Here is a 23,392-nt window from a genome sequence, read left to right on the forward strand (position 1 = left end):
CATAGATCCTTTTCAAACTTGTTAAATTATTCATTAATAAATATGAGATATATTATTACCAACTGGCAAGTATACAAATATTTTACCGATATTTGTAAGAAGTCGAAAGACTTAAACTATGTAACAGAAGTGAAAAGATCTCTGGTAATGAGATGCATTTGAGTGTGTAGTGAAATTTAAACATGTGGTAGAACAGTGATACCACAACATGTTTGATTCCAAATGAAGTAATTCAAATAACCACAAAACAATTGCATTGTCATTAACACTACAGCAATGCTTGCTACTGTCATCTTGTATAACCTTTATTGACCTACTACTGTCACAGCATGTTACTATAAGTAGAATTATCCGTTTCAAAGTAAAAAACAAAAATGAAATCTTTATGTGCAAAGGAAAATAATTAGCAACGCTATCTCTCACTTTTCTCCTATAAACAGACTAGTATAGATCACAAACCTAAAATATTTCAATATGAAACAATTTTCCTGAAGATAAGGTTCTTCTTGTTTCAGTCTGTCTTAAAAATGATATGAATATTCAGATAAAAATGAATTTGACTAATTTCCACTGGGAATCTCCTGGGGAACAGCAGGGACGGAGGGGATTTTTGCCATCTGGGGAGGAAGACAGTTGCGAAAATCATTTTCACGACACAAATGAATTTGACAATGGACAAAAAGCTATCCCACATGGGTGGCAGTGCTGAGGTACTGCAAGGTTTTGACAACTGTCATACTCATCCTATTCTTGGGAAATGTCATGATACTGCGCTTGTCCCCAGTATAAATATCAGAACATCCACAATATCTCAACACTTCACAAGGTTATGACAATGATATTCATTGAAACATTGCAGTATCTCAATGCTGCTAGATGAGTGGACATGCAGAGTTTTTCAGCAGCAGTATATGTGGGTAAAGTCTACATTCACACTAACCCAACAACTGATCCACAGGTGACTCAGTTATCAAAAAACTTATAAATATCATTTTTTTAAAATCTGCCAATAACTCTATTACAATTATTGAAAAAGAAAGGCCAGAACAACATTGAAAACTTCTTTGAACAAGACAATGTAACTCAATGTAACTCTGGACTGGCTACATAACTGCACCACTTATGTCGTAAAAGGAATTATGAAACAAAATCGCTGTGAAAATAAACACAGCATGAAGTGAACAGTCTTATAGTCTTACATTTATAGTGTCATAAATATAGCTTAACGAGGTAAACAGTTAAAACTGAGACATTTGAGAGTAAATTAATTAATGCCTCCAAAACCAAGCAGATCTCCAGGAGCATTTCAGGAGTGGCCACAATGGATAAATCAGGTAGCATGAAATTATAAAGTACTGGAAGGAAATGATACAAAGTTGATGATTAATTTCAATAGAAAGAGACCTTTAAAACAATAAATGTCAAAAATTTCTGCAATTCCTGAACCTGAGAGTAGAATAGTAGAAAATTTTTCTCTGAAATATGTAAGCATAAAGAACTAACTGCAGGAGCAGAAACATAACTACAACTAAAAATGTCTGAAAGAAAGCACACTAAAACATATACGGATAATGGCCATATGGTTTCCATTAGAACAAAAAACAAGGTGCTGACCTGTCAATATTAGTGTAGTTACAACGGGTCCGTTACATACACAAGTGCGCGTGCGCCCGCACACACACACACACACACACACACACACACAGAGAGAGAGAGAGAGAGAGAGAGAGATTCTATCTGAAAGTTGATGTTCCATGATATTCCAAGAGTGTGGTACAACAGGAAACAAGAAATAAAGCTCATATGGATTAATATTACAAGCACATGGTAAAAAAATAGAATGGAAAAGCCAAGTGAGCACCACTAAGTAAACCATGTCACCCAATAATTGTTTTGAAACTGCTCTTTCCTTTATGCCCATGTCTAACAACTGCTTGGACAGTTCAGCAGACAAAGTCAGTCACTGACTGGTTGCACAAAATGCTCTCACACAAAGCTTTTAGCACAGTAGCCTATACACACTCTCATTTCCAACAGCACAATATTACAAATATGTCTTCAGAATTTGTACATCAAACATATCACTTCACTATGTACTAATTGTTTGTTTATTATATTAGTACAGAATGTTGTAATTAATCAGCCATTTCAATATCATACATAACTTTACTTGGAAGAAACCAGAATTCACAGCAGACTACAAAATTCCAGGAGCTACAAAGAACACCAATTTATGGCTCAAAGTTGAGAATGTATTCACGAAGTGTGACGGGCAGTGGCAGCTTGTTAACATGAGTTCCAGGACGGCGACCGAGTGCAGTATAAACAGCCACACGTGCAATCTGTTTGAGTGTACGAGGTTTCCCACACAATTCTCGCACTAAGTGGCAGAGAGCTGCTCCACGTGGTGGTACGAGAGCTGCTTGCGCGTGGAGCTGTCTTAGACAACTGAAAAGTGTAGTGTGGTCCATACAAAAGTAGTACAACCAAATAATTCGCGCAAATCGTTGTTGTGGATCAGACAGTAGCTCCTCCTGTACGGGAAAAAAAAAAATCACCTCTTTAGTTTCGGAATGTATTTTATAATTATCACAAAGTTTTAATTATTAGCTGCAGTTGCCCATCTGTCTTATTTACTGAAGCACAACATTCACATATTCAAGGAAATAATGAGCCTTTATTTCTATGAGTGAAAGACGTATTGCTCAATAGGCAAAGCAAATTTGTAAACAAAGTAGTGGGGAAAATAATTCACTCACAAATTCATTTATGACAGAAAGTATAGATGACCAATAAAATACAAATGATAATGAACAAATACCAATATCACACTAGTTCTTGGGGTACAGTATGAGAGATAGGGTATGCACTACTTTCTATAGTTTAAGTGTAAAATAAAGCTAAAATATTAGCAGCAGCAGAAATGTGTGTGTATTTCTGAAAACAATTAATAAGCTGATAACAAGACAGCAATATTCCAATTCATTCATGTTATGCACATGCGCTGCTTGTTATTTCATCATAACTGTCAGTGGTAGTCTTTCTTATCAATCTCTGTTTTCATCCATTCAGAACATTACCTACTTAAACGTTAGTTGAGTTCACTTGCGCATTTGTAAGTCATGTTCTCAAGGCGAAATGTAACATGTAACAAAAGTGAAATTTGACTCAGAATGAGCACTTTGTTATATAATTATAACTAATTTTAATCACTTACATAATACAACAGTAAAATATTGAGTGGAATACAAACAGTATGTAATGAGTGAACAAAACAACAAATTGAATAGTGGAGGCACAGGGCAGCAGATAGGCACATAAACAAAAACTAGAACATATTAGATTAGCTTAGGACATCAAATTCTAGGTGAGCACTCAGGGATGGACATACACACAGAACTATGTGGGTAGTAATTCGTGTGGGGCAGACAACACACAGTTATACAGTGGCAGAGAACACACCTTTAAATCACAAATTTGGTGTATAGGAGATAATCAGACCATGCAATAAATTGCAGTTTCAACTAGTTTACATTATTCATTCAAAATCGAGTCACATAATTAACAGACACTAAGTACAACTTCAAAAATCTTAACGATTCTTAACATACATTTATCAACATTAAGAGCCAGGATTTTCCAGATAAAACAGACCTATCACCATCTAAAAATTCTATTACTGAATAATAACATTTCTGTGCAAAACAGTTTCTTTTTTACAGTTTCTTTTTCATAATACTGATTTCATACTGTGAAACTTTCATCACATTAATTTGATACACAATTTCATGATTATATACTCTGCAAACATGGCACAGACTTGAATCTGTGAGTGGTGGACTAAATCCTGTTTAATGAGTTGGTGACATGTAGCAGGAACCATATGTGCACAAGAGCAGTTGAGGTCCATGCCACACACAAGGGTTCTTGATCTGTGTCATCTCCACCTGCTACGTTTGGACTATAATCTGATGATGGTTTTAACAGATTGAAATTGGTCATCAGTTTTAAATAAATGTGTGTATGTGACCAAAACTGTCTTTTAATTTTTATCGACTATTTTTCAGGATAGTTTGTGCTTCTCTTCAAGCATCTGCCAGTTCAGTTTGTTCAGCATCTCTTGACAGACTCGCATGGGCCAAACAACCCAATGTCCATCCATGCTGCCCTTCTTTGTACACATTCAGTATCCCCTGTTAGTCCTATTTGGTATGGGATTGGTTGCAAGTGTGTTTTGTAAGCAATCTCCTTTCTCTGTCTGCCCCTTGCTTTATCTATAATTGGACTTACACGATCATTCCATTTCATATTCCTACAAATTATTGCTCCCAGGTAGTTGAATGAATTGACCAATTCCAAATGTGACTCATTGATATTGTAATCATAGGATACTTTTTTATCCTTTTTCTTCTTTGGAGTGATCAATTATGCAATTTCTGAACATTTAAGGCAAGTTGCCAATCTTTGCATCACTTTTACATATTATCAAGAGCCGATTCAATTTTATTGTGCAGCTTTCTTCAGGCAGTACTTCATTATAGATAACTGCATCATCTGCAAAAAGTCTGGGGTTACTGTTTATATTGTTGGGAAAAATAATTAATATATAAAATGAACATATCCCTGGAGCACTTTCACATCTGTCTATGTCTCTCCATCCAGTTACGTCCTCCCCACCAAGAAATCCTCTACTCAGGCCTAAATTTCATTCAAAACACAATATGATTGTACTTTTGATAGTAACTTTAGGTGTCATATTGAGTTCGGCATGACTGCTTTGATACATGGCTTTCAGGATGTCATATGAGAAAAATGTGTGCGTTGGGTCAAGACTTGAGCCCAGATCTTACGTTTATTGTGAGCAGTATGCAACTGATTGCACCTGCTGACAATGAATTCATTACTAAATGCAATACCTCTTATAAATGTTTCAATGGTTATTACCTGCTCATCTTCCTAATCGTCGTCGTCATCATCATCATCATCATCATCATCATCATCGTCATCATTACCATCAACAGTTTTCTACTATGTTCTCAGATCCTTTCCAAATTCATTTCCTGTGATCCAATGCTTCCTTCTTAATGTTGATGCATGTGTAGTCACCCAGCACATCTCTTTCTCCCTTGCCTCCTCTTTCCTTCCATACACTCCTCTATGACTGTTTTTACAAGCCCCTCCTTCTTTCTTAATGTATGTCCAATCCACTTTTCTTTCCCTTCTTTTATTACATTCAGTAATTCTTCTTAGGATCTTTACACTATATCCATCCAATTACTTCTTTCCATCCTCCACCGTGTCTGTATCTCAAAAGTCTCCACCCTTGTTCTATCTTTCCTCCTCATTGTCCACGTTTCAGCACCATGGTAGAGGACACTGTACAAAACATTTTATTAGTCTTTTCTTAAAAGTTTTGTCCATATTGCGGCTGAAAACCCTTCTTATAAAATTCTAGTGTACCATGTTATTAAAAAAACACTAATAAATTGTGAATTTTAAAATTTTCCCGGCGAATTGGCTGTTCAAACAAATTTCGGGCTTGCAGCCGGTCGTCATTCAATACTTCGCACAATATTTCAACTGGGCACCTGCCAGTCATCTTCAGGTGAGCCATCGCAGACTGGCGATAACATCCTCCGCTCCGCAATATATAGCGTACTGTAACTATTCTGTGCATGCGTCAAAAACTTGATAGTTGAACCAACACTGCCCGCCGGCAGCGCCCTCGCTGGTGGAATAGCGGAACTCAGTCGCCCTCTGCGTTGCTGTTTGCCACGGCCATCGACACACTCTGTCGTCTTCGATTTCAGCAAATTGTGGAGATGATGGGGTTCCATGCACTGTCCAGCTGGTAGCCGCTGTCACGGTTTAACAGATTTCCCGCCAGTCGTATTTCTACAGATTCTTTAATAACGAAGTCCCAGAAAGACGTTGCTGTGGACAAAATCATTGTTTTCTCATACTCCATTGAATGTCCAGTAGAAATACAATGTTCAGCAATAGTGGACTTGCTTGGCTGCAAAAGGCGGGTGTAATGTTGATGTTCAGTGCAGCGTTCTTTCACGGTGCGTGTGGTTTGACCTATGTAAGCCATACCACATTGGCATGGTGTCTTGTAAATTCCGGCCTTTCGTAGTAACAGATTGTCCTTAACTGATCCCACAAGGTCCGCATCACCCATCGCAAACCACGAGTTTGCTTAAAACACTTGTTCATAGAGCTCATACTGTCTCAGATCTAGATAGCTTATCTCAAGAACTCGCCCATCTAAAGACGATATTCAGCGAAAATGGGTATTCCATCCTGCAGATTAACAGGGCACTAACAGTTAAAACTAAGAAGCAGGCAGTGAATAAAGAGGAGAACATGCCGGAACTATCTTTAGCTTTTCTTCCTTTCGTTGGCAACACTTCATTTAAAATAGCAAGAATCCTCCGAAAATTTCAGGTAAAAGTGGTTTTCCGCACACCATCGAAGATTGCGGACCTTGTGGGATCAGTTAAGGACAATCTGTTACTACGAAAGGCCGGAATTTACAAGACACCGTGCCAATGTGGTATGGCTTACATAGGTCAAACCACACGCACCGTGAAAGAACGCTGCACTGAACATCAACGTTACACCCGCCTTTTGCAGCCAAGCAAGTCCACTATTGCTGAACATTGTATTTCTACTGAACATTCAATGGAGTATGAGAAAACAATGATTTTGTCCACAGCAACGTCTTTCTGGGACTCCATTATTAAAGAATCCGTAGAAATATGACTGGCGAAAAATCTGTTAAACCATGACAGCGGCTACCAGCTGGAAAGTGCATGGAATCCCATCATCTCCACGATTTGCTCAAATCAAAGATGACAGAGTGCGTTGACGGCCGTGGCAAACAGCAACGCAGAGGGCGACTGAGTTCCACTATTCCACCAGTGAGGGCGCTGCCAGCGGGCAGTGTTGGTTCATCTATCAAGTTTTCGACGCATGCGCAGAATAGTTACAGTACGCTATATATTGCGGAGCGGAGGACTTTATCGCCAGTCTGCGACGGCTCACCCGAAGATGACTGGCAGGTGCCCAGTTGAAATATTGTGCGAAGTATTGAACGACGACTGGCTGCAAGCCCGAAATTTGTTTGAACACTAATAAATTAACTTTCTCTGAAGTTCTTGTGTGTTTTGCCTAACATACCACTTTTCATTTGTAGACCATTCTCAGCAGGGAGTTCCTTCTCTGTTCTCCTTTTTATCATTTTTCCCCTCTTTTCCCGTGCTGATTTACAGAGAAGATATACAATTCTAATAACTTTTAGCTAAAATTTACATACCTGTACCTTCTGCCTCTCATACACACAGGTAATACGACAAAAAAATTAAAAAAGTTTGTTATTTTATTTGGTAAAGTGATTTCATGACTTTTTCTTTTTTCTTTTTGCCTATAAGATGGTAAAATTCTAGCAATCTAAATATCTTGCACTGAATCAGTATCTTATTTAGAATTTTATCTTTGGTGGAGATAGATTTTCTAACAAAAACATTGAAAACCTCATCACTGGCTTCATCTTCATCTAAATGTGAGGTCAAACACAAATGATCAAGGAGTAGTTTTCATCTTGGAAGTAGTCAGTTTTGAGCCTAGTAATGAATCAAATTTATTTCACAAGAATTCAGGTGAGGAGGACTGGTAGGTTACACAGTTCATGGTCACCAGTATATGTGTAAATGTTAGGTCTTCACCATATCTCATACAGATTGAGTTAATAATGATCCATCCCCAATAGGTGTTACTACAATGTACAAAACAAAATGTCGTAATCTACAACACTATCTCCACTCAGACTTAGCATATTTTCTCCGGATTTATTACCACTATCTCATTTGGAATCTATTCAAAGTCATTAAATAAGTACATATGAGTCAGTTAAGTATCATCTTGTTGCTACCCACAATTGCATAATCTGAACTATTTACAAGTTTTCTTCATAAGCCTACAAATTTCACTTGATACACCGTAAGATCATGCCTCCAATATTAAGCATAGATGTGGCACTGATTTAAACACTTTTCAGAAATCAAGAAACACTGCATCTACCTGACTCTCAAGGTCCATGACTTTCAGGATGTCATGAGAAAAGTGCAAATTGGGTCAAGTCTCACATCCAGATCTCAGTTTCTGAAGGACCTAAATTCATAACTAATTGCAGTGTTTATTTTTCTGTCTTTTTTCTTTTTTCTGGTGGTAAAGCAATGAATTGTCTCCTCCCTCTAACCAATGACACAATATCATGAACTCAATGGGAAAACATGGACATTTCATCTATATCCAACCCACTTCTACATCCAAGCATGCTAATGTATATGGCACTCAATCCAAGACTCTTCAGTTCAAATTCAGCCATTGGAAGAAATTTTCATTACAAAACTTTGAGTGGTAAAGGAAAGAGACATGCTGAGGTTCTGATTCTCTTCACAGTACATTACCTTGAGTTAAACGTCAAATGCACTTACAGTGGCATGATGATATGTCACACTGTTGATGATAGACAATTATCAGATAATGTTATTTATGATTGGTAGGCTATGATCTGGCATCTGGTTCCATCTTCTCCTTGGTTTTCATTCCATATTTATTCATAACAAAACACAACATGCACTACAACAGCATTTATTACAGTCATCTGTACAATACAGATACACATTTGACATTTCAGAAGGGTCATCAGAAGAAAATGAAAAAATAGCTGTGCAAGTACCTCTATTTTTTCCAAATTTCACTGACAGCACAAACTAATTTCAGTTTTGATCCATATGTTTCACATACTGGAAACTAAAGGATATGTATTATGTGAAAGCATCTTAGGAGCACTTACATTATCAAACTTGAATTGCTCTCTCTGAGAACTAGCAATAACATTAAAAAAACACAGGGAACTGTACTGAAATCATTAAACATATTACTAATGGACATGCTACGGTATATGAGAATACATTTCATCATGTCAGCTATTTAGATTCCAGCTTCAAAGACAGATACCAGTACCATACCACTTCAACTGAATCAATACTTTCAGCTCACATTATCTCCTCCCCCCCCCCCCCCCCCCCCCCTCCCTTTCCAAAAAAATCTCTCATATGGAACATTTTTGTATCTCCTATTATTTTCCTGACATAAAATGTAACTGAATGCTTCAGGGCCATAATAATAGCCTATAGTGAAGAACTTGTTACACTATGTTGAGGTATAATGGCAAGAAGCTATCAGCACATTAAATGGACAAAGCACATGTTGTTTCTTTGCGGACAGAGGCAAACTAATACCTACAGTTAGATAAGACATCAAGAAACTTTATTAAATAATTCAGATGATTTCATATCAGGGAAAACTCAACAATAAGACAAGTAAGGCCATAACGATGGCTCTTGACAATTAAAGTGAGAGACAAGTTGGGAAGACAAAATTTGCAACATTATTGAAATCCTGTTCACACATAGTTTTAGAAATGGAAAAAAGATTTCCTCGTGGGTTTCATACAATAATATGTTTTGGTCCCATTTTTAAATGATATACCAAATGATTGGTACACTTCAGATACACAATAACAGTTTTGTCAAATAAAGAATCAAATGGTGTCTTACACATATACATTTTCCAGCCTCATGTTACTCAAATGGTATCATTACAGCTTCTGACTTGTTTCCAAGACATTAGATGACCTGTTTAAGAAAGAAAATAAATTAGTAAAATACTAGGAAATTAAAATCAAAGCAAACATAACTGTTTTAACCCTATGGTGTATGTGTAACCAAAGAGTGCACGATACAAGTGCCTCCACAGCCAGCCAAGAGAGGTCACTTCAAAACCTGGACAGATGGCATAGGAAGAGCTGTGCTATGAGCACAACAGCCCAATATAAACCCAGCCCACCAGCCCTTGGTCTCACTTATGTTTACTTGCTTATTGTATGCTCACCTATGAGACTATATATTTAAGTGTTCTATAGTTGTACTATTGTATACTTCATTCAGTGTTACTGTGGAATTCTCCATGTGGAAGCAGAATAAAACTTGGTTGAGTTACTTCTGATATTGTGTCTGTATGACATTACAACATACTTGTCGAGAAGTGTAGGATTCTACTCTGCATGTTTCATTTCTTTGGTTCAATATACAGCCAACATGTCAATAGAAGAAGTACCTCAAACTCTTGCTGAACAACAGCAAGCTCTCACTGACCATCATCAGGCTCTCACTGTGGCACCAAACAATTTCGCAGCCTCATTGATGAAACAGGTTCCATTACTGCTGATGCAACCCCCACCGTTTGCTCCATATGACGATTCTGAGGAATATTGGGAAGCACATGAAAAACACCTTCAGCAACATTTTCAACCTTCTGGAGTTCACAATCCCAGTGATATGTAAGGCTTTATTTTTGGCATGGTTTTAATCTCATGTTTATCACCTTTTATATCAGCTAGCTCATCTTCACGAGCCTACCAATCTCTCTTTAGATGAAATGTGTCAGTTGCTCTCTGTTATCACTACTTGTGTTGAGTTCTACCGTTGTCAAAAGTGGTCACAACCACTGTACACAGCTTTGGCAGAAGAACTTCATAGGCTTAGCTAACATTGCCAGTTTGTTACTGAGACCCACAGGGACTCTTATACTGATTTGATGGTTCATGATGCCGTAATATGTCTGGCCCCGGATAGAGAAGTTCATGAACGTGCTTCACAATGTGAAAATCTGTCTCATGAATTTTCTTAACATTGCTCAGTCTTTTGAAGTATCTTCGGCAGCAGGAAATTAAATAGACAGAGTGTGAAGTAGCTGCTATTGCTTGCTCTTCTCCTCAGCTGCTTTTGGTTAGCTCACAGGAGGGAAGACAATGTTGCATTCATGCAACCGCAGCCTCCACGCCACATGGAACAGTGCCAAGCTAAGTAGCAGCAGCGGTCAGCATCACAATAGTGCCTGTGTGCACTCACTGATTTGTTCAACAAATGAGGGCCGCATGTCCAAAGCATTGGATGACATGCAACCATAGTAAAGAAAACAAGGAAGATGGGGAGGGGGGGGGGGGGGCGCATATTGCGTCTGTGTATATGCTCTCAATCTCCTTCACCAAACACGAACATGGATGTGAAGAGTGTTTCCCAAATGATGGTAGCCCTAAACAAATTATGTATTGAAGTATGTGTGATAGACAAGATGTTAAAAGTGCAAGTGTACACAAGCATGCAGTGATTTTGTTAAACTCTCAAACTTAATCAGATCTTGGATCACCAGTGTTGTCCCTTGTCTCTTGATGGTTGGTGAGTTATAAAAAACAACAAATACTCATATTGGGAGAGTTTTCTACTTCTGTATTGCACAATGCAATTGTTTGGCCTTTGGCTTTTCTAGTAGTGGGTGATGCCAACACTGAAATTTTATTTGGATTAGATGCCTTCAAAATTTTTTGGTTCTCTATTTCTGACGAAGTGCATCTGGTATTGAATCAAGTTCTGTATCGACAACTGGATGCACTCTGCTTGGAATATTCCTCCCTGCTTTCAGAAGGTTTAGGGTGTCCTACTCCTTTCAAAGCTCACACCACAATGAAACCGACAGCGTGTCCCATTATTTTTGTGCCCACACAGAAGCAAGTCAAATTAGAACTAGATTGACTTATGTCTTTGGGTGTTATCACACCTAACCCCTCTTGTGAAGGGTCTACTCCACTTGTAATTGTCAAAAAACCTAATGGCAACCTTAGACTCTGTAGTGTCTGTAGATTCTATTATTGACACTTATTTCCTTACCCCAACCACATAAACACTCTGCACAGCTTAAAGGAGCCCAATAGTCTTCCAAAATAGGCTTGTCAGAAGCCTATTTACAACTTCCTCTGGATGATGGCCTCCATGCCGGAGCACATTAACTACTTCGATGATTTTGTGGTTTCATGTTCCTCAGACGATAAACATTTGCAGAACCTTCATGCCTTGTTCACAGTGCTACAGGCCACTGGTTTGAAATGTAACTTAGACAAATCACAACTTTTTTAGCCGTCTACCTCTGTTTTGAAGTCTTGCATGCTGGCATCGACCCTTTACTACATCAGAATGTCAATGTCCGCCCCTGGTAGCTGAGTAGTCAGAGTGACGGAATGTCATGCCTAACGGCCCAGGTTCAATTCCCGGCTGGGTCGGAGATTTTCTCCACTCAGAGACTAGGTGTAGTGTTGTCCTTATCATCATCATTTCATCCCCACCGACACACAAGTCGCCGAAGTGGTGTCGACTTGAAAGACTTGCACCAGGCGACCAGTCTACCCGATGTGAGGCCATAGTCACACAGCATTTCCATTTCCATCACCATGTCAATGCCATTACGGCTTTGCCACACCCTATCAACGTCAAAGAGTTGCAAGCCTTTCTCAAAAAGATTGTGTACTACCATAAATTTCTTACTGATGAGTCACAATGGCCTGCGACTTCATGCTCTCTTACATAAAGATGTTTCTTTTCACTATTCGCCTACCATCAAGTGTACTTCTACCCTATTAAGGTCAAAATAACACTCGGTACCTTGGTTGGTCACTTTCCAAACAGGCCAACATCTTGTTTTGGCCAAAGTTACTCCCCGGAATGGCCTTGGGGCCGTTCCAGTGCACAAATATGCTGACAGATCCAAATGTCCCACTGCATACACTTCCAAATCAGGCACAACATCACTATTCACAGACAAAGAGAAACCCTAAATATTGTGTACATGGTCCAAAAATTTCATGTTTTCTTACATGTTTATATGTTTCATTTGATTACCAATCATAAATCTTTGGTTTCTCTTTTCAATCCTATGACATCTTTACCGGACAAAGTGGGCCTTCATGCAATAACTATGAGATTCATTTTCTACCCACAGCACAAAACACTAATGTAGATGCTATTTCTCAACTGCTGATTGTTCCCAATCCAACATTTTATCAGAGTGAACTGTTGTGTTTTCGCTTAGATGTTGAAGCTGTCACAGCCGATTTGTCTGCCAAGATTTGCCTGTTAAACCACTGCACTGTGCGTGGATCTTATGCTCAATTATTACGTTCTCGATCACCAGCTCTCAGTTCTTGTGAACATGGATAGACAATGAATCACATTGGGAAATTTTGAGAAAGCATCAACTACTACAAGCCAAAAGGAGTTAATAAACAGACCTGCAAAATCAGCATAAATACACTCCCAGGGGCACTGTGGGACAGGACATGGTGAAAGAGAGACCGATGGCGCTGCTTGACAGGTGATGCACTCTTAGCAGCGTGTCGTAACATGCATGATCTGGCTGTCAATACCTAGCCAAACTATGTGGCGGCAGGCCAGTAATTTTGTATGAGAAACACCCCAATGGTCCAGCTGCAGAAGGCTCATGATGTCCCACCACAGTGCACGACATGGCAAAGCCACAATGCCACTGACATGCTGATGTAAAAGGTTGATGGCTACTGAAGAGACAACACTCAGGGTTGTGATATCCTCTGTACTGTGGCAGGACGTCATCCACAGCGGTTATGGATATGGCCCTCTCAAGGATTTTTTCAAATGAAATTGAAGTAGATAGTTCCTGCAAAATAGTATGGGTAGAGGTTCTACTTCACAATCGGACTAAACTATTAATTGAGTCATTTTACCGACCCCCGACTCAGAAGACATAGTTGCTGAACAGTTCAAAGAAAACTTGTGTCTCATTTCATATAGGTACCCCACTCATGCAATTATAGTCAGTGGTGACTTCAATCTACACTCGATATGCTGGAAAAATTATACATTCAAAGCTGGCAGCAGGCATAAAACGTCATCCGAAATTGTACTGAATGCTTTCTCAGAAAATTATTTTGAACAACTGATCTCACTCAAAGCATAAATGCTTGCAAAAGCATAATTGACCTCATAGCAACAAACAATCCTGGACAAATAGAAAGTATCATAATGGCTACGGGGATTAACGACCAAAACGGAGTTGCTGCTACACTAAATACCATAACAACTACAACCATCAAAAAGAAACACAAAATACATCTTAATGCCCTTTTAAGAGACAGTCTCCACTCCTTCCGATCTGATCATATAAGTGCAGAAAAGATGTAGAACGATTTCAAAGAGAGAGTATCAACGGCAAATTGAAAGATATATACCACATAAATTAATAAGTGATGGTACTGATCCCCAATGGTACACAAAATGGGTCAGATCAGTGTTGGAGAAGCAATGAGAAAAGCATGCAAAATTTAAAAGAAAGCAAGATTGGCAAAGTTTTGCAGAAGTTCAAAATATAGTGCATGCTTCGATGCAAGATGCTTTTAATAATTTCCACAACGAAACTCTGTCTCAGAATCTGGCAGAAAATCCAAAGAGATTCTGTTCATACATAAAGCACACCAGTGGCAAGACGCACCCAATACCTTCACTGCATGATAAAAATGGTGAAGTAACTGATGACAGTGCAGCTAAAGCAGAGTTATTAAACATGGTCTTCCAAAACTCCTTCACCAAAGAAGACGAAGTAAATATTCCCGAATTCCAATCAAGAACAACAGCCAAGATGAGAAACATAGAAGTAGATATTCACAGAGAAGCAAGGCAGCTTAAATCACTTAATAAAAGGAAGGCCTCTGGTCCAGATTGTAGGTGAGTCAGGTTCCTTTCAGAGTATGCTGATAAAATAGCTCCATATTTAGCAATTATATACAACCACTCACTCACAGAAAGATCCTTACCTAAAGACTGGAAAATTGCTCAAGTCACACCAATACCCAAGACAGGAAATAGAAGTAATCTGCTGAATTACAGACCCATATCACTAACATCATTTTGCAGCAAGGTTTTGGAACACATACTGTGTTCGAACATTATGAATTACCTCGAAGAAAATGATTTACTGACACATAGTCAGCACGGATTCAGAAAATATCATACCTGTGAAATACAACTAGCTCTTTATACTCATGAAGTAATGAGTGTTATCGACAGGGGATGTCAAACTGATTCCATATTTTTAGATTTCCAGAAGGCTTTCAACACCATTCTTCACGAGCACCTTCTAACCAAACTGCGTGCCTATGGAATATTGCCTCAGTTGTGCGACTGGACTCATGATTTCCTGTCAGAAAGGCCACAGTTCGCAGTAATAGACGGAAAGTCATCGAGTAAAACAGGAGTAATATATGGCGCTCCCTGAGGAAGTGTCATAGGCCCTCTATTGTTGCTGATCTATATTAACAACATAGGAGACAATCTGAGTAGCCCCCTTAGATTGCTTGAAGACAAAGCTGTCATTTACCATCTTGTAAAGGCATCAGATGACCAAAATGAATTGCAAAATGATTTAGATAAAAAAATGGCAATTGACCCTGAATAAAAGAAAGTGTGTAAGATTCAGTGGCAGAACACTTCAAAGGTGCAACAGGTCTACTAATGAGACTGCTTACACCATACATGTCTGCCCTATGCCCTATCCTGGAGTATAGCTGTGTGGTGTGGGATCCGCATCAGGTGGGACTGACGGATGATATCAAAAAAGTTCAAAAGAGGGCAGCTCACTTTTTATTATCACTAAATAGGGGAGATAGTGCCATAGATATGATACATGAATTGGAGTGGCAATAATTAAAACAAAGGTGTATTTTGTTGCGACGGGATCTTCTCATGAAATTTCAATCACCAGTTTTTTCCTCCGATGCGAAAACGTTCTGTTGGCACCCACCTACATAGGCACGATCACCATGATAAAATAAGAGAAATCAGGGCTCACACAGAAAAATTTAAGTGCTCATTTTTCTCACACACCATTCAAGAGTGGAACAGTAGAACTGTCTTTCTACCGTTCCACTCTTGAATGGTGCGTGGGAAAAATGAGCACTTAAATTTTCAGTGAACCCTTTGCCCGGCACTTTATTGTGAATAGCAGAGTAATCACATAGATGTACATGTAGATGGTGCAGTCCAAGTTCCTTCAGCTCTGATGCCGTCTTCACTCTTGAGTGCTGCCACCACTGGACAAAGTAGTCAGTGCTGAGCCACCTCCATCTCCACAGACTGCTTTGGCGAAACCATCACAACTATCACCACTGCCGTCTTCTCTGCTGCGTCTATCACCGAGTGCCTGTCTTGATGTGGACATGTACATAGCACCATCACCACCAATGTTCCCTTACAGCCCCTCTTGGAGAAGTGGGTGACATGCTTGTCCACACCCGTGCTATTTGAGACCATATTTCCCTGTGACAGCAAGACACCTGCCACTGAAGAAGACATGGGCATCTCCACAGTGAACAGTTTTCCCCAAGGGGGAAGGAGTGTTGTAGCCCTGCAGTGTGAGTTCGTGTAATGGAACAATGTGTGATAGAAGTGGTTCCATGGCCTGCCTAGAGAGATAGCCTTGCGACCTGGACAGATGACACAGCAAGCGATGTGCCGTGTGCACAACAGCCCAATATAAGCCCGTGGTGCTGGGCCCTTGGCCTCAAGTATGTTTTCTTGCTTATTGCATGCTCACCTATATTGACATGTTCTATAGGTATGAGCTCTTGTACTATTCTGTACTTCATTCAGTCCTATTTTGGACCTCTGCGTGTGGAAACAGAATAAAAGGTGGTTGGAGTTACTTCTGAGACTGTACAGTGTTACAACACAAACTTCTACATAAAACTATAGGCACTTGAATACATTTATAACATTACTGCAATGTAACTGTTGACACTTTATATTATTACATAGCACACTGTAGCCTTCAGTTACGAAACTCAAAGCACAGATACGTTTACATTGTGAGTACCTCTCTTGCTCTGTTCATTTCATGAGTTACTATGTAAAATATTCAAGCACATATAGTTGTGTATAGAGGTTAGTATGGTCTATAATTTAGTTTCCTAGTATTTTAGTATTCTCTTTTCTCCTTTATTTAAATATATTATCCAATGACAATTTGGTAAAAAATCAAAAGCAGTAATGATGCCGTTTGAATGACTTGAGGCTGTAATAAACAATAAATTATTTACAAAATATTCACTTATTTCTCTTAGATAATAAAGTTAGTCTGTGGAAATAGAATCTGGGTACAGAACCTGGCTGCAAATCTTAGTGTATCGGCCCAGGAACATTTAGTGCCAATCAACAGTAATACTCTGACCATTTACATAAAAAATGAGGGAAAATCAACCTTGATTTTAATATTTCTTTCAGCAGTTTACACTATTTCATAGATTATGAAATTTTGTGAAGCATTTACTACAGTTCAATAAGAGAAAATAGGAGATGTTCAGGATGTTCACTTTAACTGAAGACCCTGAAAAATCTCCAAAGACTATATACATCTTATCAACAAATGTTATAATTCAATTTGTTTATCTCTGAAGGGGTCATCCCATGATACCACACTCGACCCCCATCCCACCTCATACATGGGTGGCAGGGTGCAACTTTGAAACCTTCAATTTGAACCCCCATTTTTAATTGCAGATTATTATTCTACAGCAAAATCTGCATGTTTTGTCTGAAGCATTTTCTTCATTTTGCCATAGATGGCACTGTAATAGCAGGAATGAAAATGAGTGCACAACGACATGCTACGCAATGGCTCTCGAATATCCAATGGCACAAGTGACCCCACCTCAATGACGCAAGGGTAGGACAGACTGTACTCCATAAGAGGCTGTACTCCATAACTACTATTTGGAAAACCTATTCGACATATTGGACAAGTGATTGCTCGATGCACCACTGCGGCCATGGCTTGATGCGAACGCTACTCTACTTTTACAATTAGAGTGAGTGTTCAAATGTTGTATCACCAACTTCAATACACTTAGTGATCAGCTTTTCAAATGCCCGTACACAGGAAAGAGGCATACCTGTGTGAATATCAGCACAGGCATTTCTGATGCAGTTGATCATGTCTTCACAGCCTTGCTAGTACACATCACATTCTAAATATCTCCAGAGAAAGAAATCCAGCGACATCAAATCTGGCAACCTCATGAGTCAATTAATAGGGCCACCTCTGCCAATCCATGCACCAGGGTCTGATACCTCCCATGCTTCAGTTGTGTAATACACTGGGCAACCATCATGTTGATACCACAAACATTGTCAAATATCCAGGGCAACACCCTGCGGCAGTATCAGTAGTTCTTGTTTCAGAAATGTTCAATATTTGTGTCCATTCAATTTGCCATCAATAAAGTACAGACCAACGAGTTTGTTCCACACGATGCCACACCACACATTAAATGATCAAGGATATTGATGGTCAACGTGCTGTATGAGTAAGGATTATCTACACTCCAGTAATGCATGTTATGCCAGTTAATGCTACCACAGTTTGTGAAGGTAGACTCATCAGAAAATAATGCCTTGGCAGTGAGGGTGATCTGCATTTGTTGACATGCCCATTCACAAATACTACCCAGTTATGGAAATCGGTGCCATGAAGTTCTCGATGCAGTAACAAGTGGTATAGATGATATTTATGATGATGCAGTTTGTGGTAATACTACCTATGGACATACCAGAATCACAGTATAATTGCTGCACACTTATTTGTGACTTATGGGGTATTACCACTAGCACAGCTATTTCATTTGCTTCTCCCGTAACATATTTGGTCTGCTTCTTTTTACCAATATGTACCCTGTCATCAGAAACAATGGCTTTCACAACCTTGTAAAATAAGGAAAGAGAGCAAGATTTCTCAAGAAAATGCTCAGCATATGAGGCAACAGCAGGCTCAACATTTCTCCTACATTCTCTGTAAATTAGGATCATTTCAGTTGTTTCTTCTGTGGTTGCAATATCCATCACCCCCTTGCACGTCCGTTCTCCAAATGATAGGTAGGTGTGCAGGCAATGAACACTGCACAAGTATTGTAATGTTTAGAGTTACTACCTGCTCTATGTCTGAACAATATGTAAGCTCTGGTCACAGTGTACTACCTGTTATGATACATCATAGTTCGCTACATGGACACAGTGGCATGTCAAGTAGCCTGTGCTCGAAATGTCGGAGGAATATAATGTTACGAATGGGGGTTCCAATCAGAAGTTATGAAATACCAGCCCGTTCTACCCCTGTGGCATGAAGGTGGGGTCCCACGTGCCATTGGACATTCAACGAGTAGCATGTCATAAATTATGATTGCGCACCCATTTCTATTTCTCCAATTACAGTGCCAACCGTGATGAAATAAAGAAAATGTTTCAGACAAAACATATGTAGATTTTGCTGTAGAACCATAATTAGCAATTACAAATGGGGACTCCCATTGAAAATTTCAAAGTTGCCGCCTGTCACCCATGCACAGGTTGGGGCGGTGAGTCGAATGTGGTATCGTTTGATGTCCACCTCTGACACAAACAAATTGAAATTATAACTCTTTTTGAGCTGATGTGTAGTTTTCAAAAAATTTCAACATCTTCAGTGAAAATTAACACACTATATAAAATCCACTGTAACAACAATTTTAGACTGTTACCAAAAACGAAACTTCTTGAAACATTAGCCCTTTGTGTAAAACAGGGCTCAAACCTGAACCTTTGCCTTTCATGGACAATGATCTTACCAACTGGAAAAGGGTGCCAAAAGTTATGTGAAACTGGGGAGAAGTGGTTTGTAGCCTTATTTAAGAAATGATTCTGGTATTCAATTCATAATTTTTGAAAAACTGAAAAGTTAAATTCAACTGAACAGAGAGTCAAGTCCATCTGCTTTCACATATGTATGAGTGTCCTCACCAATCAATCTTTCCAACTGAATCATCTAAGTATATCTCATGACCCATAACGACGTTTTCATCTGCAAGTTCCAGGCTCCGACTTCCTTACTATACCAGAAGTCCTAGAACAAAGGATATTGCAAATAATGGCCTAGTGGTAATGTCCAGCATGAAGCTTTTACTCTGCAATGGAATGTACCCTGTCGTGCAGCTTACTGACAGATCAAAACTTCATGCTGAATCAGGTCTTAGGAGGGGGCCTTACACATTGTTCTTCCTTCTTTCATTCTCATCACACTTACAGGGTTTGAGGACCTGTGCCCAGGCATCAATTTTCAGACTTAGATTTTTGAACAATGTTAAACATAAAACATTTAGACTATTTTAAGAGAACTGCTGGGAGCTGAGTGCGTAGCATATAAGTTTCGTACTCAAAGAATTCTAGTTCAATTCCGGCTAGTAGCAACTGATTTTAGTTGAATTCTTTATTTATTGTCAAATGGAAATGTTAATTAAAAGACTTCAGTCACAAATTTTTTCTAATAAAAATAACATTTTTTATATTTAATTATTAACTGGATGAAAGTAATAAACATTTTATATAAAAATGTAAAATGACAATACTGCTCAATCTCCAGAAATAAAATCTTCTGCTTTGCATTTTTATACCTAATTTTAATTTATTGTGAATATTCATGCTTTCAAGCAAATAGTAGATAAAAATAAAAGATGTTATTTTTATTAAAAAATTTATGATCAAGTATTTGTTACTTAATTTTTCATTTGATAATAAATATAGAATTCAAATAAAAGTTTAATGAAATGTTGCTGCTAGGGACAATCACATTCTGGCCACAAGAACACACAGATAATAACAGATACAACCCTTTATTAAGCCTAGATTAACTTTTACAAGAAGATAAGAAGATACTTGCCACGGAGTGGCTACACTACTAATCCGATAAACATAGGCTGAATGACGACATGTGAGTGAGTGAGAGAGAGAGAGAGAGAGAGAGAGAGAGAGAGAGAGAGAGAGGGGGGGGGGGGTGGGGGGGGGGGGGGGGCTGGCCAGGTTCGACTCTATAAGCTATTGGTCAGCCATTACAGAGCACTGCAGAGAGGCTGCATGGGCATTTCAAGAGTAGCATCCTCTGCCAGTGCTGGCATCTTGCAACTTCTGTGACATCAGTAGAACTACACACCCTGATTACGGTTGTGGAATCTTTGTGGGAGTGAACGAAAGACCTTCCACAGAAACAATTTCAAGAGAGCCTGAATAGTGACTTTGGTAGCAGCCAAGGAGCACTCAACCAAGTACAAAAAACATGAAAATGTGTCAATGACAATCACTCAAAAGACATTCAGATACAGACCTGCAAAATACAGACGGATGTGTTCTCAGGGTTGGGTTGCTGGAGTCCATGGGGAGAACAAAGCCTTGGGAGAAACCTGTTGACTTGCACCTTGGGGACATGCAGCAACAAAAAGCTAAAATACTCAATGTCCCAGTCAGGGCAGGGGGACGGGGAGGGGGCGGGGGAGGGGGAGGGGGGGGAGGGGGAGGGGACGGGGAGGGGGGCGGGGAAGGGGAGGGGGAAGGGGAGGGGGAGGGGGGGGAGGAGGAGGAGGAGGACCATGTCTAAGACTGGCAGATGTTGGTCCAAGACAACGTAGTTACGAGGCAGATCGAAAGTGCAGCTTGGAGGACAAGAAGATCAGCAAGTTGACAACCCGCTTGAGGATGGGATCTGACAATGAGGCCCTATGAGACTGGTGGGAGAAGATACCCAAATGAAAAACACATGAGCTCTTCTTGATCAAAACTCAGGGTCCGGACCAATGATCAGCCAGGATAAGGGTGTCCATGTTGGCATTGTGCCCACTGCAGCAAAAATGAATGTTGCAGTTGGAGAGGAACAACGCCCACCGCTGCAACCTGTGGGCAACCTTATAGGGGACCTGGGTGGATAGAATAAACAACTGTAGTCTGCAATTAGCTGGAATTTGTTTCCATACAAGAAAATGTGAAATTTGGTGAGTGCTTATGCAATGGCCTGGGCCTACTCTGGACATGACAGTAGTGGACCTGTGCTGGACTGGATGAAACACCAGTGACAGCTCTGAGCTGTCTGCATTCCAATGGGCATGGACTGCTACCACACTGTACTGTGAGGTGCCCATAGCCAAAACCAGTGGTTTGTCAGGATCACAAGTAACTAGGCATGGTGCGAACCTGAGGCAGTCCTTCTATATGGTGAGGTCTTGCTTGCACATGGGAGACCAGACAAAGATAGCACCCTTGTGGAGAAGGAGGTAGAGAGGGTAGACAATGGTGTATGTTCCATGGATGTACTAGTGGTAATAGACAGTTTTAACCTGGAAAGTGTGAAGTAGTTGCAACAACACACACATCAAGTCCATGATGACCCTGATAAGACTCACCAGGGGTTGGATGCCCTGCCATGATATAGTGTGGCCCAAATACTCGAGAGATAGTTGGAGAAATTTGGACATCTGCAGACTGCAACACAGACTCACGGAACAGAGCCTTTTACAAAGGGCCCGGTGATTCTGCAGGTGGTCAGCAGTAGTATGTCCAGTAACAACAATGTCATCCAGATAGGTTTATTCAACTAGCATTGTGGACAACAATAAAGGTAATAGTTTCAGTGACTGCACATGAATTTCCTGCTCACCACATACCCATAGACACCTGCATACCAGTAACAGTGGCAGAGAGCCGATATCTGAATATGTTTGGGCATTAAGCAGCAAATGTGCCCTGACGGTGTCTACCTGTAGGCGCAGCGGTTGTGAGAGAACCAAAACCTAAATATAAAAGCTTGTTGGAGTCCTGATCAGGAATTGGCCTTGACAATGACACTTCCTGAATGTCCATATCCATGTTCTCTGATGCTGCATTCAGTGCAACTGAGTATCAGACTACCGCATTGTGGCCTTTTCTGACACTTACATTGTGACCTTTTCTGACACGACAGACAGCCCAATACTGGGGATACACTGATCTGTCATGTTTGAAGTAACAAGAAGCACACAACGGCGACAAGGAGCAGTGGCTAAAACACTGTTTACGGGCTGTGCAGAAGTCACAACATAGTCGTCCTGATTTTGTCCATTTTACATAGTTTCTTTGAAAGCCTGTGACTGTGAAAACAATAGGTTTATTTATAAATAACTTTTCTGGTACCAGTCATGATTTTCAAGTATTCATATTTTACATGATGTGCTTCAGGAATTGTTTCCCATTTTCAAGTATGTTTTCTCTTTGTACTATGAGATTTTTACATAATGTTTTCGATGTGTGAGTTTCTGCTTTGTTTTGTTGATGTTTTTTATATACTGCAGTAAAGTCAACAAAATTAAGCAGAACCTTACACATCAAAAACATTACATAAGATGGCATAGTATAAAGAGAGAACACACTTGAAAATGAGTATCATTTCCCGAAATATCTCATGTAAAGTATGAATTAAAGAAAATCATGACTGATAGCAGAAAAGATATTTATAAAGAAACCCATCATCATGAAGCTTCCTGGCATATTAAAACTGTATGCCGACTGGGACTCGAATTCGAGACCATTGCTTTTCACGGGCAAGTACTCTATTGACTGAGTTACCCAAGAACGAC

The 23,392-nt window shown here is 39.6% G+C and overlaps 1 protein-coding gene across 1 annotated transcript in view; it reads right to left on the reverse strand.

The window, feature by feature from the left end:
* Positions 1-1,777: 1,777 nt before the first annotated feature.
* LOC124711806 (ankyrin-1) overlaps positions 1,778-23,392 on the reverse strand; it is a 150,749-nt gene continuing 129,134 nt past the window's right edge. The window contains exon 10 of the mRNA XM_047242029.1: positions 1,778-2,534. Coding sequence (XP_047097985.1) covers positions 2,232-2,534 — 303 coding nt within the window. The 3' untranslated portion in view covers positions 1,778-2,231. The remainder of the gene's footprint in view (positions 2,535-23,392) is intronic.

This window comes from Schistocerca piceifrons, chromosome 8, assembly GCF_021461385.2.
Source record: "Schistocerca piceifrons isolate TAMUIC-IGC-003096 chromosome 8, iqSchPice1.1, whole genome shotgun sequence".
Lineage (NCBI taxonomy): Eukaryota > Metazoa > Arthropoda > Insecta > Orthoptera > Acrididae > Schistocerca > Schistocerca piceifrons.